The sequence below is a fragment of the Triticum aestivum genome, chromosome 2A (assembly GCF_018294505.1).
Source record: "Triticum aestivum cultivar Chinese Spring chromosome 2A, IWGSC CS RefSeq v2.1, whole genome shotgun sequence".
Lineage (NCBI taxonomy): Eukaryota > Viridiplantae > Streptophyta > Magnoliopsida > Poales > Poaceae > Triticum > Triticum aestivum.
Window position 1 is genome coordinate 18,511,260 of NC_057797.1, and position 15,627 is coordinate 18,526,886.

General features: G+C 47.7%; 1 protein-coding gene and 2 pseudogenes across 1 annotated transcript; all 3 read right to left on the reverse strand.

Annotated features, from left to right (window-relative positions):
- Nucleotides 1-652: 652 nt before the first annotated feature.
- Nucleotides 653-2,968, reverse strand: LOC123187052 (uncharacterized acetyltransferase At3g50280-like; annotated as a pseudogene).
- An 812-nt stretch (nucleotides 2,969-3,780) lies between these two features.
- On the reverse strand, nucleotides 3,781-7,058 carry LOC123187054 (arginase 1, mitochondrial-like; annotated as a pseudogene).
- A 4,567-nt stretch (nucleotides 7,059-11,625) lies between these two features.
- LOC123184337 (uncharacterized acetyltransferase At3g50280-like) lies at nucleotides 11,626-13,201 on the reverse strand. Its single transcript, XM_044596483.1, has one exon. It carries the CDS (start codon nucleotides 13,158-13,160, stop codon nucleotides 11,754-11,756), a length of 1,407 nt encoding a protein of 468 aa, XP_044452418.1. The 5' UTR covers nucleotides 13,161-13,201; the 3' UTR covers nucleotides 11,626-11,753.
- Between the last annotated feature and the right edge of the window lie 2,426 nt (nucleotides 13,202-15,627).

Sequence of the window (15,627 nt, forward strand, 5' to 3'; positions counted from 1 at the left end):
ACTATCTACATATGCATCAGTATCAAAAGGGGGTGGTGGAGTTTAACTGCAGCAAGCCAGCTTTGACTCGGTGGCTATCCTGAACTACGACTGCAAGCGACTCTTTTGAGGTGGCGCACACGAGTCCACATATTCACCATCCAATACACCACTATGGATCCACTTCCGTCTCCCTACGAGAAGGCCATCCATAGTACTCACACTTATCTTGCGAGTTTTAGAGTATCCACTTTCACTTGTCTATGAACTGTTATAGGCAACCCAGAAGTCCATTACCGCGGACACGGCTATTCGAATAGATGATGTTAACCCTGCAGGGGTGTACTTCTTCACACACGCTTTCACCATTTACCGCCGTTTACACGACATGTACTCGGCAACCTTCAAGCGGAAGCCCAGCGAGGGTGTCGGCCACAGCCTACCTAAACACTCGAGTCTCTAGTCCAGGTTTATCGCCTATTCGGGTTCCATCCGCAGGGAGTCCGGCCGAGGTTTCCACTAACGGCCCCGAACGATGTGAACAAGGTCCCGGGCTAGGTAAGGTGGCACCCGTGGGAGTACCGTGCGTGAGGCCGCAAAGTGATATGATGTGTTACATGCTGGATCGATGTGACCTAGAATCGGGGTCCTGACACCCAGCTACATCCCGCAACCTTGCTAGTACGAACCATCGACTGGCGCTACCATAGTCATATTGGAAGAAGAAATCCTCCCAGATCAAACACCCGGCCAAGACATTCGCCAATTTGATCGGATATGACCACCAGCGAGAAAGGGAGCGACCAGCCCCGATCCTCACAACCCGCCCGCCTGCGCCCCATCCAGGCCAGATATGCTCTCTCTCTCTCTCTCTCACACACACACACACACACATTGCAATTCTTCCTCAACTCTTATTCGAATCGAAAGGGTTTTGATAATTCAATAAAATCAAAAATTTAAAGAAAATAAAAGACTATTTTGATTCCTATATAACTCTTATGCAGTAGAATATTACTCCCTCTTGTCTTTTTACTCCACATAGAAGATTTGTTCGAAGTCAAATGTATATGCAGAGTAAATCCACTTCTCTTGGAGGATGGAGCACTTTGGGCAGTGTGCTAGAGATAAAAAGTGTGACGGCCGGCCTATATGCAGAAAGTGCAGGCGCACAAGTTTAGGAGAGAACTGAATTAATAGGTTAGCCCATGCCATGCTGTCTTGAGTACATGCATGGTACGAGCTCCAGCCAAGATTGGATGTGGAAATAACAATAGTAGCAAATGTGGAAATGGAACAACAAACCGATCGAAACTTGCAGACACAATTCACTGACTCACTGACTGACTGACTGGATACATGCGAGCCGGAGACGTGACGCACTGAAAAGTGCAAGCCGACGGCACACCTACACACCTCCATCGGCGAGGCCATCAGGAGGGAGGCACAAGTCCGCCGCCACCATCTCTAGACCGACGGGTCCATCAGCTCTTCGTCGGCGACGAGCCTGGCGAGCACGTCAGGGCCGAGGCTCACCTGCAGCTCCATGCCCTTGGGCCCTCTCCCGCCGCCGTCATCTCTGCCCTCCTAGTCCTAGAGACCTAGACCGACGGCTTCATCAGCTCTTGGTCGGCGACGAGCCTGGCGAGCACATCGGGGGCGAGGCACACCTCCAGCTCCATGCCCCCGGCCCCTCCGCCGTCCTCGAAAACCGTGATCAGCCCGTCCTCCTTGTCCCCCGGCCCGGTCCGGACGCCCACCGGCCTGCCCCAGCCAAAGTCGTTGCCATACACGTCGAACCGCGGCGAGCCGCTCATCATCACCGCCGCAGGATCCCCGTCGCGGTCACCCACGCCCACGCGGCTGAAGCTGGGGTTCTGAGGCCAAGCCGCGAGCTCGGCCCTCACGCTCGCCTCGTCGACCGAGGCCACGGCACGGTTCACAAGCCACGCCGTCCGGACCAGCCGGCCGTCGCCCAGGATCTCGCCGACGGGGCGCCTGGCAACTCCACTTGTCAAGGCGTTGCCCATGTAGGCCTGCGGAATACCCTTCACCCGCGTCCGGCATCCGACGGGGAGCGTGAGCTTCGCCTCCGCGTCCGGCGCCAGCCCCCGGGCGCGGCACACCGCTCGCCATAGGTGCGCGAGCAGGGCCTGCAGCGAGGAGATGGGGGCCGTGGCCGTGCCGGCCATCTCGGCGTTCGCCTTCGCCTTCAGCTTCTTTATGCTCTCCGGGGAGAAATGGATGGAGCATTCCTGCACCGGCGGGCACTCCAACGGCCTGGCCATGTCCTGCACCTTGGCGAACGGCAGAGGGATCGGCACGGGGCAGCCATCCTGGAACCACCTCTCAACTGGCGCCGCTGTGGATATCTCACTCTTGTTTCGGTTGATCTCCGACCATGTGTTGAAGAGGTCCCAGAACGTCGTCCAGTCGGCGGCCGCGTGGCTGAGCGACATGCCAACGAACACGCCGTCGGCGAGCTCGGTGACCTGCGCCGCCAGGAGCGGCCGGCTGGGGTCAGCGGCCGCGTCCGTGCTGAGCGTCCCGTTGAGAGGGAAGAAGGACCAGACGACGCGCTCCGCCACGGCGACCCCGGGCGCCACGGCATGGACGAACTCGGCGCCTTCGTCGCCGCAGTGGCCAGTGGAGCGAGATCGTCAGGCCCGCGCTGCCTGCCGCCGCGACGGTGAAGCGGCCGGCAAGGGGGTGGAAGCGGCCCAAGGCGCGCGCGAAGGACGACGCGAGGTGTTCGACAGCGCGCACGCCGGCCGGAGGCTTGGGCAGGAGGACGCCGTTCTGGCTGTAGCCCACGGTGATCCGCCGCAAGTCCCATGGCGTCAGGTGGACGGTCTCTGGCTCCGGCGGCGGTGAGCTCTTTTGGTACTCCGGCTTGACCATGCGCCGGGAGATGATCTGGACACCGCCGTCTTCCATTGATCGCCGAAGCAGTAGCCAGCCACTATGGAGAGTGTGAGTTTGAGCTCGATCGTGCGTCTTGTGTGGGTTGGGGTGAGGGTATATATTGTGGGGAGGCCTTTATTCGCTCATGTGTGACAAGCATGCCTCGTGGAGCACGGGCGTGTGCTTCAATAATAATCATTCCTATCGCTATCTCTTATCTTATCTCCTCCCGCCTATATGCCCCAGCCCTAATTTTTTAGAAAACTTTCAATCAATTCATTATGTCATAGCAGTATAAGGAACACAGAAAATTACAAAAATTACATTCATGTTTGTGAACCCCCCAACGACGACTACAAGCACTGGAGCGAACTATAGGCATGCCGCTGCCATCTCCCGTCCCTCAATAGAGTTTGGCTAAACTTATTGTGCTAGACACTCGGAAAATCGTCGTGCTGAGGCCTAGCGGGACCAGCACACCAAAATGGCACTCGTGGCTCATGAAGACTTGAAGAGAAGTACATATGAAAGTGATCCAACATGTAGACACACAAATGAAGATGAACCTCTCCAATCTCCATGGAAAGCCTACCCCTCCCCTCTCCACTGAAGGAAACACCGTCCACTTTCAGTTATTGTTTACTTGTGGCCTCTTGTTTCCTAGTTCCATTACTTTTCGTTACATACACTCTTTAACTACAGCTATCTCAAGTCTTGCAGATACCATACTAGTCAATTCACTCAAGACTAGTGACACTATGATTTTTTTATTTATTTCAGACTTTTTGACATATTCTTTGTGCGAGAGACGATGTTCTCATCGACTACGAGGCACCTACGAGCTTAATCTTGGATGCATGCATGTGAAAGGAGAACCAAAAAATACCGCATAGCACATACCAAATTCGAAGACGTTTTGCAGCCTGATTTTTATTTATAGAAGATTGTCAGACTAAAACGTGGCACAAATGAATGATTGGCAGGAACTAAGATCAAGGACCACTGTGCCTGAAAATCCTCTTTGCTGCTTCTCTACTGACTGGCTCTGCTCATTTTGAGATCTTGGCGCTCAGCTCCCGGACCAGCTTTGCGGCGACCATAGCCGTCATGCCGTCGACCGTGTCGCGTTGCGGGTTGAACTCCACCACATCTCCGGCGACAACATCGCCTTGCAGGTTCTGGAGGATGTTGAGCACGTCACGGAATGACAGGCCTCCCGGCTCGATATGAGATACGCCAGGAGCGAATGCAGGGTCGAGGCAGTCCACGTCGACGGAGACATACACCCCCTTCACACCTTCCCCAAGTTTCTGCCAAAAGCAGTGAAGGACAATCGTTCAAGAAATTCGTATCATTTTGGTGATAAAGTATTCCACCAAAGGAGTACAAGAAAGAAAAACATAAGGTCACGGCACATTGTGTTGAATTAAAATGAGCACAGAATGGTCTATTGTGAATTTTGAATACCACAAGAGGTAGATAATACCAAATGAAATTAATAGGAAGAGTGCGATCATAGGAAATATCAATATGAATTGTCCTCCTGATAAATTAATAATTGAAAAAGTAAGACAAATATGAAATGATGTAGTTTATGTTAGATCGAGTTACCAGACTCTCAAGCTTCTCCCGATCCCTGGAGAACGTGCGCATCTCATACTGTTCCACACCAAATCTCTTCCCTTGCTCGCGTCCTTCTTTGGTAATTGATCTAAGTCCAACCTGAAATGCATCAAAATCAAGGTGAAGACGCAGAAGCAGGATAGAAGCAGAGTTGCACACTACTGACTGCAGAGCACTAAAAGGTTAGTCCAGGGAGAGTAACTCCCAGCCGGTAAAATCTTTATAACACCTTACAACCACTATTTCAACCTTGATACAACTTATAGATGTTAAATCCTGATAACATGTTTTTCAACGAATAAGTTACACAGCATGTTTCATTTGGGATTCAGAACTCAGACATGAAAAAACAGAGTTACCTGCAAAAGTCGCCTCGCATAACCTCCTTCCATTATTCTTGCAAATGAAGAAGCATGTGAGTAAGTGTTCCCTTCAAAACAGTCATAGATATCTGGATGTGCGTCAAGATGAAGAATGTCAACAGGTCCGCCAAGCTTTTCAGACACAGCCCTAACAACTGGATAAGATATCGAGTGATCGCCTCCTAAGACAACGGCCGAAGAGGATCCTATACAACGATGTGTCATTGTTAAATATGTGAAGATCTTCCAAAATTATTCTGATTCAGTAGCTTTCAGCTTTGTTCAAGCAAATCTCCGGCTTAGCTCATGAAAATAATTATCACAAACTTCACCGGGTTCTAAAATAAGATACTAAATACAGTACTAGAATGTCTTGGATATTCTGAATCAAACATAGTGGGGTAATATATAACTTACTTCGTCCATCACTGTTTTGACAGACTCGCTGATTACATGCATCAATCTGTCATCTTCAACACCACAGTCACGGATCTCTTGTATGGGGACATCACCAACATCAGTTAGCACTCTTGGATCATTTAATTCCTTGCCTGCATATCAAGAACTTCATGATTGTTTCTTTGACAAGCGTTTCTTGTGTACAAGGTACTAGCATTTTGATAATATTAAGTTTACCTTCTTCTGTGCTAGAGTTGGTGCTTCCACACCAAATGGCCTCCCTTATGCGAGGAGGAGCAAATGCAGGCCCCTGCAAGAAAGATGAGTTGTGCCCGAGGGGTACTCCTAAGAGGGTCGCAGAAGCTTTCACACCACCCATAGCACGCAGCAACTCTCCCTACATCCAAGCATGAGTAAAGTCAGGAACAAGGGCTAGTAGAATTCTCATAACTCATAAGTGTGTTGTATTCTAACATGCAGTCATAACCTGCTCACAAACTTATCCCATTTCACTTATTAGATCACCTGGTAGTAATGTACGATTATTGTAACTATCAACAAGCCTTGGACTTTACTGATAAATTTGAACAAATCAAGCATTTCCTAAAAGAAGCAGGGGAAAGTTACTGTTTGAATATAACTTTTGCCCAACTCCCTTTCCCTTTTTTCAGGTGTGGTATTAGTACAGAAGTTCTATATGATAGACCAGCTGCCTCAAAGAAGGAACACCAGATTAAACTATGAAGGTGCTAGATTCCAGCTAAGAAAAGGCTTAACTGACGCCATGTGCATATGACCCAGCTTTGACCATATCTTACTCCTAGCTATAGTCTCAATAAAACAATTAGGCTTAGTCCTCAAAAGACTTGATCGTCACATGAGTAGCAAAACGACTGTGGAGAACAGTTTATTACTAAAAGATAGCTGATTGTATTTCTTAATGCTGAAAATTAAAAATGTTTCAGTCCAATCCAGGTGTTTTTATAAATTCACAGAATTGTGATGTGGGACATCAAGTCTGCTACTGTATGAATGTGTGCCTTTCCCCCATTTCAGAAGAGATGGTACAAATGCTCTCCCCTGTTTGCTCTAAAATGTTCTCCCCTGTTTCTTTCTGAACCATTACTGTAAGCTGACCAAATTGCAGTGTATCAAGGGGGCTGTAACTCTTCAGTAGATTAGATAATTAGTACTACTACTGTACTAAACGCGGAACCTGTAATCCCATCAGCTGATGCGAAATAATGATAAAAGAAGATTCAAGAAAAAGTAAAGGACACGAGTCGATTCGATCTGGACTGACACAGACCTTGATTCAGAATCTGTGTCAGTGATTCTCCACCCAAAAAAAGGAACCTTTTCTATTTCGTCAGTCAGCCAGTCAGTGGCACGCGTGCAATTCGAATCGCGCGGAATGGAATGGAATATACACGGGAAAATTTATCCAACGCCACGGTGAACCGGGAGATGGGGAGGGGTGGGGAGAGAGAAAGAAAAGGAGGGGAGGGAAGGGAAGGGGGACCTTGAGCTTGGCGCGCTCGCGGATGAGGGTGAGAGAGGCGTCGATGACGCGGCTCTGGCCCCGCTCCAGCGCCTCCGTCGAGATCCTCGCCGCGCTCAGCCGCTGGATCCACCTGGCGGCGCCGCCCATCGCCGAGGAATCGCCGAGGGGTGGGAAGGAGGACTGGAGAAGACAAGCGAGCGAAGCGGCCTCTGGCCTGCGGGCTGCGGCTGCGGGGAACTGAAAAAGGAAGGAAGAGACGTGACGAAATACCAAGCGAGTGAAGTGCACGATACCTGTTTTTCTAGAAGATTTATATGCCTTTTTAGAAGTTCAAAGATTGCAAAACACTCGGCACAATACACGAGATGCGTAGATAAGCGTGCCGAAATACTTCGGGCTCACGAGGTCTCCAGTTCAAGACCCGACCAATCATGCTAGGATACATACTAGTGTGCGTGATTGTCGTGACGGGGCATAGACAGAAGGCAGCGACAAGCCGTTTGATGACTGGTTCTACAACTATGGACGAGGACGGCGGACCATGAGAACAGTGCGTGATTGTCGGAGCGTTCTGAACTGAGATTTTGGCGGGCGGTGACCTTCCTCCCTTGGTCACCGTCACGATGTACGATGGTGCCTTCATTGCTCGCACACTTTCGTGGCAACCGACTCTCGTCGCCACTCGGTTGCCTGCTTGTTTGAGGTTGGTCTTCACTATCATGGCATGTCACGTTAAGACCGTGTTACGCATGTAGACGTTGAGATCATCAAAAGTGGCGACGACAGCACATTTTGACTTTGATTTGGTGGTGCTTTTCAAGTACCAATCTCGAGCTCTTGGCTGAAAACCCGAGGTGGAAACTTAATTTGTTATATCTAGTAATTGTCACATTTTTTGTGTCCTTACCTTGTTGAAGGCATTGCTTGAATTTAAGCAGACTTGATCTTTAGGATGAAAGCCAATGATCTAGCCTTCAGTGGTTAGATCTGACGACGATGTTGCTTGAGCTTAGTTTTTTTCCTAAAGACATTGTTGTTGAAGAAGTAGCGCACGTGGCCCGCGAAGGACGACGCTGCGTGTTCGACGGCGTGCACGCCAGCCGGAGGCTTAGGCAGGACGACGCCCTTCTGGATGTAGTCCATGGTGATCTGCCGCAGGTCCATGTTGAAATAAGCCCTAGAGGCAATAATATTGTATTTTTTTCATGTTTATAATTAAAAGTTTATATTCTATGCTATAACTGCTATGATCTTGTAATATGTGATTCAATGGAAAACTCATATGCTTATAGTCTTGCCTCTAGGACTAGCTCAACTGTTGTATGTGATCATGTTTTTTGGATCTTGGGATATCGTTAAGTGTAATGATGGTCCCAAAACAACTTTAAGAATATGATGTTGGAAGAAAAATCATATTGAGTTGACCCAATTTGTTTGTTATACTTTGAGATATTATCGTCACAAGTCAATCGTTATAACAGAGTGAGTTAACATATGATTTAATTTCTTAGACCATGAGAGTATCATAGTCACTTCTTACTATACGATGAACTTTGAGATTGTTCAAACGTTATGTGTAACACGGTGATCATAAAGATAACTTACAGGTACATCGAAAAGTTTTACAGAGACTAGATAGCTAAAAAGTGAGATTTATTCCTCCAACGATGGAGAGATATTCTTAGGGCCCTCTCGGTGTGACGACATCCATCATTGTCTGGCCAGACACAGGTGACTAGGTCACATGGATGTCAGAACATGTCAACGAGAAAAAAGAACAACATTGGTAACGAGGAGACCGGTATAGTGAGCATGAGAATGACTCAGAGGATACCGATATATCTCACCTTAGGTTTTGTAAAGTATCGCAAAGTAAAGGGAGTAAGCACATGATAAACAAAGATTCGCTCGACTATCATTCGTGTATTTATAGGGGTCAATATGGATGTCCACGGTTCCGCTATTGGTCATTGAACGAAAGGGATATTGTTCATATCTATGTTTTACCGAACCTACAGGGTCACAAGTTTAATGGAATCACGATCTTTTGAGTGTTAGTGGAGTGAGAGTTATGAGAATATTCTAGGAATAGTTCCGGGAATATAACAAATAGTTTTGAGAGAATTCTGAAAGAGTTTCAGATGTTTCCAGAAATGTTTTGGGAGGTTCTGGGAAGGTCCTAGGAACTTTTGGTGATGTCTAGAAGGTTACGAAACCGTCCAGATAAATCCAAACGGTCCATGGTACGAGGGATCATTCGTGAACGGTTCAAGAGACTTCAAGTATGATCTACACCAACTCTTCTTTCGCTGCAACTCAAAGTTGGTAATGATCTGATTTAGACTTCTTATGCATCTTCATAGTGTTCCTGGTACGATCGTAGGACAAAATTTATTGTTTTCTACTACGTTTCCCAAAAGTCCCATGGCATCAGGTGCACGGTCTCAGGTTCCCGAGGTGGCCAGCTAGCCTCATACTCCGGCTTGACCATGCGCCCGGACATGATCTGGACACCGCCACCTTTCATTTTGATCGCCTGACCAGCAGCGAGAATATGTGAGCTTGCGCTCGATCGTGATGTGTGGCTTGGGGGTGCGGGATATATATGGGGGATCATGCGCAAGTTAGGGCCTGTTCGGAACTCCTCCCACTCCGAGCTTCTCCAACTCCACGCATAGAGCCGGGCCGAACGTCTCAGCTCCGTGGAGTGGGCTTTGCGAAGCATTCTGATTCTCTAGTGCAAAATCCCGAAGCTGCTAAAGCCCAGCTTCATGAAATTGGAGATGCGAGGAGTTCTGCATAATTACACGGGGATGCCACCGCCAAGTCGGAAAACGATTCGCAAGGCTCGTCCCTGACGCATCTCTCTCTCTCTCTCTCTCTCTCTCTCTCTCTCTCTCTCTCTCGATAGTTCCTCTGTTCCTCTTTCCAGTGCTAACCCTAGCCGCCGGCACGACCACCGCGACCACCCCCGCCAGTTCGTCGCCCGCCGCCGCTCCTATCCGGTGGCAGCTCAAGCCGTTCCAGGCCCATCCCCGCCAGATCCCGTCCATTCGGGGTAGTTCTCTCGCCGCCACCCAAGAGCAACGAGCTCACCAGAAGGAGAAGCCCAACCCGACGCAGCGACGCCATTGACGCCTGAGCCACCTCGCACGAGCCAGGAGCAGTATCCTGAATAGGGCCGGTTCCAGCGGGCCGAAAGTGGCGTTGAAAAGGCCAACTGTCTCCACAATTGGGTTGCTGGCCGAAGGTGGCGAGGGGGAGAAGCTGCACTCAGTGCCGAACGGATGGGATTCGCCAGGTGAAGTGGGAAGCTACATCGAGAAGCTAAATTTGAGGAGTTTTGAGAAGCTGTAGGGGATCCAAACAGGCCCTTAAGATCTTCGTAAACCACAAAGCAGTTTCGTCCTCTTTCTCTCTCCAGGCGATATGCAAGGAGTGCATTAGAATTCCCGATAATAAAATTACGGATATTTTATTAATTAGATAGATAAAAATACAACTTAATTTCTAGGTGAACTGCAAAATAAAGCAAGAATAAAGTATTAAATATATTTCATTTATTTAAAATTAAACTTGTAGGGTTTGAACATAAAATGTAACCAGTAAAACAGAATATGATATTAAAGATAAATTAAATTATAATGCAATTATAATCTAAGTAGAATATAAGTTTGTTGAAGAACAGTAATATATTCAAAAAGAAAATTTTAACCATTTTAAATGAATATACACCGATAGTTACTTCGCCTCATATAGCGAGATAATTGGAAACTGTTACCAATGAAATTATTCTTTGTATCTAAATTTGTTGAACCACTTCTTTTGTAGAAGAATTAATAGGTTTTTGTTTAGGTGCACGTGCCATGGGTGAAATATTTTATATCTTTTTTTACGACACAGTATAGACGCAAGCGCTCATATATACACGCGTACACTCACCCTTATGAACACACACACCCTACTCCTATAAGCACGTTCGAGAGACTGAGCCAGCGTATCCTCTTAAGATCGACAAAGTCAGCACAAGCACCTCGTAGTCAACGGGAACGTCTCCTCCCACTGAACGCGCAACGCCGGATATTCTGAAATAAATTCAGGAAAATGCGAGCACCAGGACTTGAATCCTGGCAGGCTGGGATACCATTATCCTCCTAACCATCCAAATACAGGTTGGTTCGCTCAAGAAACACTTTATATCTGAATTGTTGACGTCAACAAATAAGCTAAGATACCGTGATACTAAATTTGGCGTGTTAGAACTGTTTAACTCAAGAGCAAAATATTACGTATAACACACGCACAAAAAACTATATCTAAATCATAATAAAAGAAGTGTTCATTTTTTGTTGGTGATGTGCTATATTTTTCCAAGAAGAAAACAAAATTTTCGCTTTTATTTTTCTCCTCGACCTACTAGTGCCCATCACCAAATTACAAGCAGTCAGACTTGAGTTCCTACTGTGTGCGACACAAACTCCACAGTTTTCTCCATTATATTAGCCAGAGATGGATGATCTTTGTAAACGCTCCTAATATTTATGTTGTTTCTTGTGTGGGAGCATGGACGGTTTCAAGGAGTTTGTGGACTGATGGTAATGGAGGAGGTGGAGAAGGGGGTCTTGAGCCATTGGGTTAGTGAAGTGGGGTTTTTTGTCTCCCATTACAACACACTGGGCATTTGTGCTAAACGGAAAAGGTCTTGATGAGATGTTTTCGCAGATTTGTTCACTAAATTTGAAAACACATCATATTTTCTACCGTTGCAACGGGCAGGCTTACGCTAGTAACGATATAACCGGAGGAGTCTGACGTAGACATGTGCAGAAATTTTGAAACATAAGTATTGTCCACTTCTCCATAAACTTTTTTTGAGGAAAAACAATACAGTAGACTTCCATCACTGTATGTGAATGGCTGATGCATGTACCAGTGCCAAACTCCTTCGACGCTCTGGTGCACCGTGCACCTACCACCGCGGATCAGTACGTCAACCCTCCTACCAGCGCGTCCATCAGCTCTTCGTCGGCGACGAGCCTGGCGAGTGCATCAGGGGCGAGGCACACCTCCAGCTCCATGCTCCCTGTCCCTCCGCCGCCCTCGTAGACCGTGACCATCCCGTCCACCTTGTTCCCGGCGCCGCTCCGGACGGCCACCGGCCTGCCCCACCCGAAGTCGTTGCCGTACACGTCGAACCGCGGCGAGCCGGTGACCACCATCGCCGCAGGAGGAAATCGGCCGTACTCGGACAAGTACTTGAAGCTGGGGTTAGCAGCCCACGCCGCGAGCTCGTCCTTCACGCTCGCCTCGTCGACAGAAGCCACGGCCTGGTTCAGAAGCCACGCCGCCCAGCCCAGACGGCCGTGGCCCAGTATCTCGCCGACGGTGGACCTGCCTGCGACGCGCGTCACCGCGTTGCCCAGATAACCCTGCGGCATGCCCTTCACGCGTGTCCGGCATCCGACGGGGAGCGCGCACGTCGTCTCCTGGTCCGGCGCGAGCCCACGGGCCCGGCACACTGCTCGCCATAGGTGTGCAAGCACGGCTTGCAAGGAGGAGATGGTGGCTGTGCCGGTGGCCATCTCGGCGTTCGCTTTCGCCTTCAGCTTCTTCACGCTCTCCGACGAGAAACGGAGCGAGCATTCCTGCACCGGCGGGTACTCGAACCGCCTGGCGATGTCCTCTACCCTGGCAAAGGGGAGAGGGATCGGCACGGTGCAGCCGTCGAGGAACCATCTGTTAGGAGGTGGGGGCACCGTGGAGATGTCTCCGTTGGCAGCGCCGCCGCTCCGGCTGATATCTGACCATGCGTTGAACAGATCCCAGAACGTGGTCCCGTCGGCGGCGCCGTGGTTCAGCGACATGGCGACTACGAGGCCATCGGCGAGCTCCGTGACCTGCGCGGCCAGGAGCGGCCGGCTAGGGTCCACGACGGCGTCCTCGCCGAGCATCCCGCTGAGAGGGAAGAAGGACCACACCACCCGTGGGATGACGTGAAGCGGACCGGTGATGTCGGCGACAGTCACCCCGGGCGCCACGGCGTGGACGAACTCGGCGCCATCATCGCTGCAGAGGAGCGAGATTGTCAGGCTCGGTTGAAGTGACGACGGCCCATCGTCGGCGGTGGCCGCCGTTGCGACGGTGAAGCGGCCGGCGAGGGGGTAGAAGCGGCCCACGGCGCGTGCGAAGGACGACGCGAGGTGTTCGACGGCGTGCGCGCCGGCCTGAGGTTTGGGCAGGACGACTCCCTTCTGGATGTAGTCCACCGTGACCCGCCGCAGGTCCCATGGCGTCAGGTGGATGGTTTCAGGCTCCCGCGGCAGGGAGCTCGTTTGATAATCTGGCTTGACCATACGCCGAGATACGATCTCGACTCCGCCGCCTTCCATTTGGATCGCCGGAGCCAGGAGCTGAGTAGCCAAACTGTTATTTTGCGCTCGACCGTGTTTGTTGTATGACCATGGGTTGGGCGATATAAATAAGCTTATTAGCAGGTATTCCCTTCGTTTTTATTTACTTTGCATATTAAAATTGATTAAAGTCAAATTTTATAAAGTTTGATCAAGTTTATCGAAAACGATGTAAATATTCATCATAACAAATCTATATGATGTGAAAGTACACTCAATAATAAATCTAGTGATATTGATTTGTTATTGTACTATATGTTTAACATTTTCTATAAACTTTATCAAAGTTAAAGCTAATACGTGGCTAAATAAAAACGGAGAGGAAGTACATACACACATACGCTCATCCTTATAAACAAAGTCAAAGAGAACACTTTCTTCCATTAAATGAACATCATCGCAAAAGTTGGTATAAATAATGCAAGCACCAGTGAAAGAACTTGAACTCTGGTAAATTGGTTCCAGCATAAAGAACCTAACCATATGGGTTAGGCTCAGTTCACACCCGAGAGGGATATAAAGACAACACAACGATGTGATCGGTTTTCCGTGAAAAACATGAGAGTGGCTACAGTCAAAAAAGTCTTTCACCGTGTTTTATAAATAAAGCAACCAACACATCCATATATGCAGACTAAGGCATAGCCTAGTGGTGGGAAGGGGCTGATGCCTTCCCACCTACCCAGGGTCAAGGCATGGTACTTGCAATTTGGGGTTGTTGCACCAATTATACTGTAGGGGGTTCTCTTACAGTCTTTCTGTCAAAAAAAAAACACATCCATACATCAAGTTCAATAGGGCATCAAAAATAAAGTCCGTTGGGCAATAAGGGCATGTACAATGGTGGCATATGGATACATATGCCTCATGACAAAAAGTAATTTGAGGCACCTACATTTATTTTTTCTCCCCAATGCAAGCTACCACTAGTGGGCCTCATTAAGAAATAGTAAATAAAGACTCTAGTACACATGCATCTCTACTTTTCACTCCAACCTTTTTAGCTTTTGTCACCGGACCACACTTTTTCTCTTCAAGCACCCGCCTCCTGAAGAGGATCCTACTTCCCTATCCGAACCTACTTTACGTCATATCCGATCCTACATGGCATGTGAGGCATCACCTTGAGGCTATGCATTGTACATGCCCTAACAAAAACATGCCAAAAGGAAAGAAAAGGAAAGAACAAAGCAGTTAGGTGCATGTAGGAAAGAAATTATAATGGCTATGTGCACAAAACAAAAAGCTAATAGAGCGACGTCACGGCATTAAAATATTGGTTTTCATAAATTTAAAATCTTTTGTAGCTTTTTAGCGGATGAAATCTTTTCTAGCTTAAAAGTCTAATCATTTGCACCCTCCGCACTCTTCTATTGATTAAGCGATCGGTCTTAATCAGCTAGGATTCGATGTTGAACAAAGCATACATACATGTGCGTATATGAAATGACACATTGGGCTCAGCCAATCAATCATAGAGCAATTCATCCACACAAAGACTTAATACACAAATGATGTAATCGATGATGCAATCGATGGCATCAACGAGCCATCATGAGTTGGAGACAAGATTACAGAGTGTGGAGAGTATCGGGGTGAGGTGTGAGCCAATGATTGGATTCAGCGGGGAGAAATTAGAGCAGGGTTAATAATAGGTTGCTACAGATAGCATGTTGTCATGTCGTCTATACGCAGCGTAATAGCCAACACTTATAGTAGTTAACTATATAGAAGTACTACTTTATTAATATAAGGCCCACCTTTCATTCTCACAAAGCTTCTTGAAGCACGTGCAGAGCCGGTCGTAAATCTACAATCTGTTTCTCTTTTCTCTCCTCTTCTCTCTCTTCCAACTCATTAAAAACAGAATTTTTAAATCTTTATAGCCCTCTTACATCAGCTTATTATACTTGCTCTTAGCTGAATGATTACATAAATAGTTTGCAAGCAAGCTTTAGGTGTGAGTTTATTGGTTGCCCTCTTTGCTTGTGGCACCATTGCTTTTCTTTCCTTCAGATGTACTTCATCTCTAGAGCTACCATAAGTAAATAAAAAATAGGCTGTTGGCCTGGGTCATGGGCCAATCTTGGCTCCGCTACTGCTATCATATGCCTCACAGTGTTGGGATGCTCTAACGCATGACTTACATAACATCATTCATGACAGACATGATAGTACCATGCAACCGGATCATCTCATAGATCAGACAGTGTGACGCAACCATCATGCTGGAAGCCATGAGTAGACACGTCCGTGCATTAGAATTCCCAACAATAATATTAATGATATTTTATTAATTACATGGATAGAGAATACAGTGCATTAAATTCCTGATAATCATATTACACATATTCTATTAATTAGATGGATAAAGAATACAATTTAATTTCTATGTGAACTGCAAAATAATAAGCAAGAAATAAAGTATTAAATATATTTTATTTAT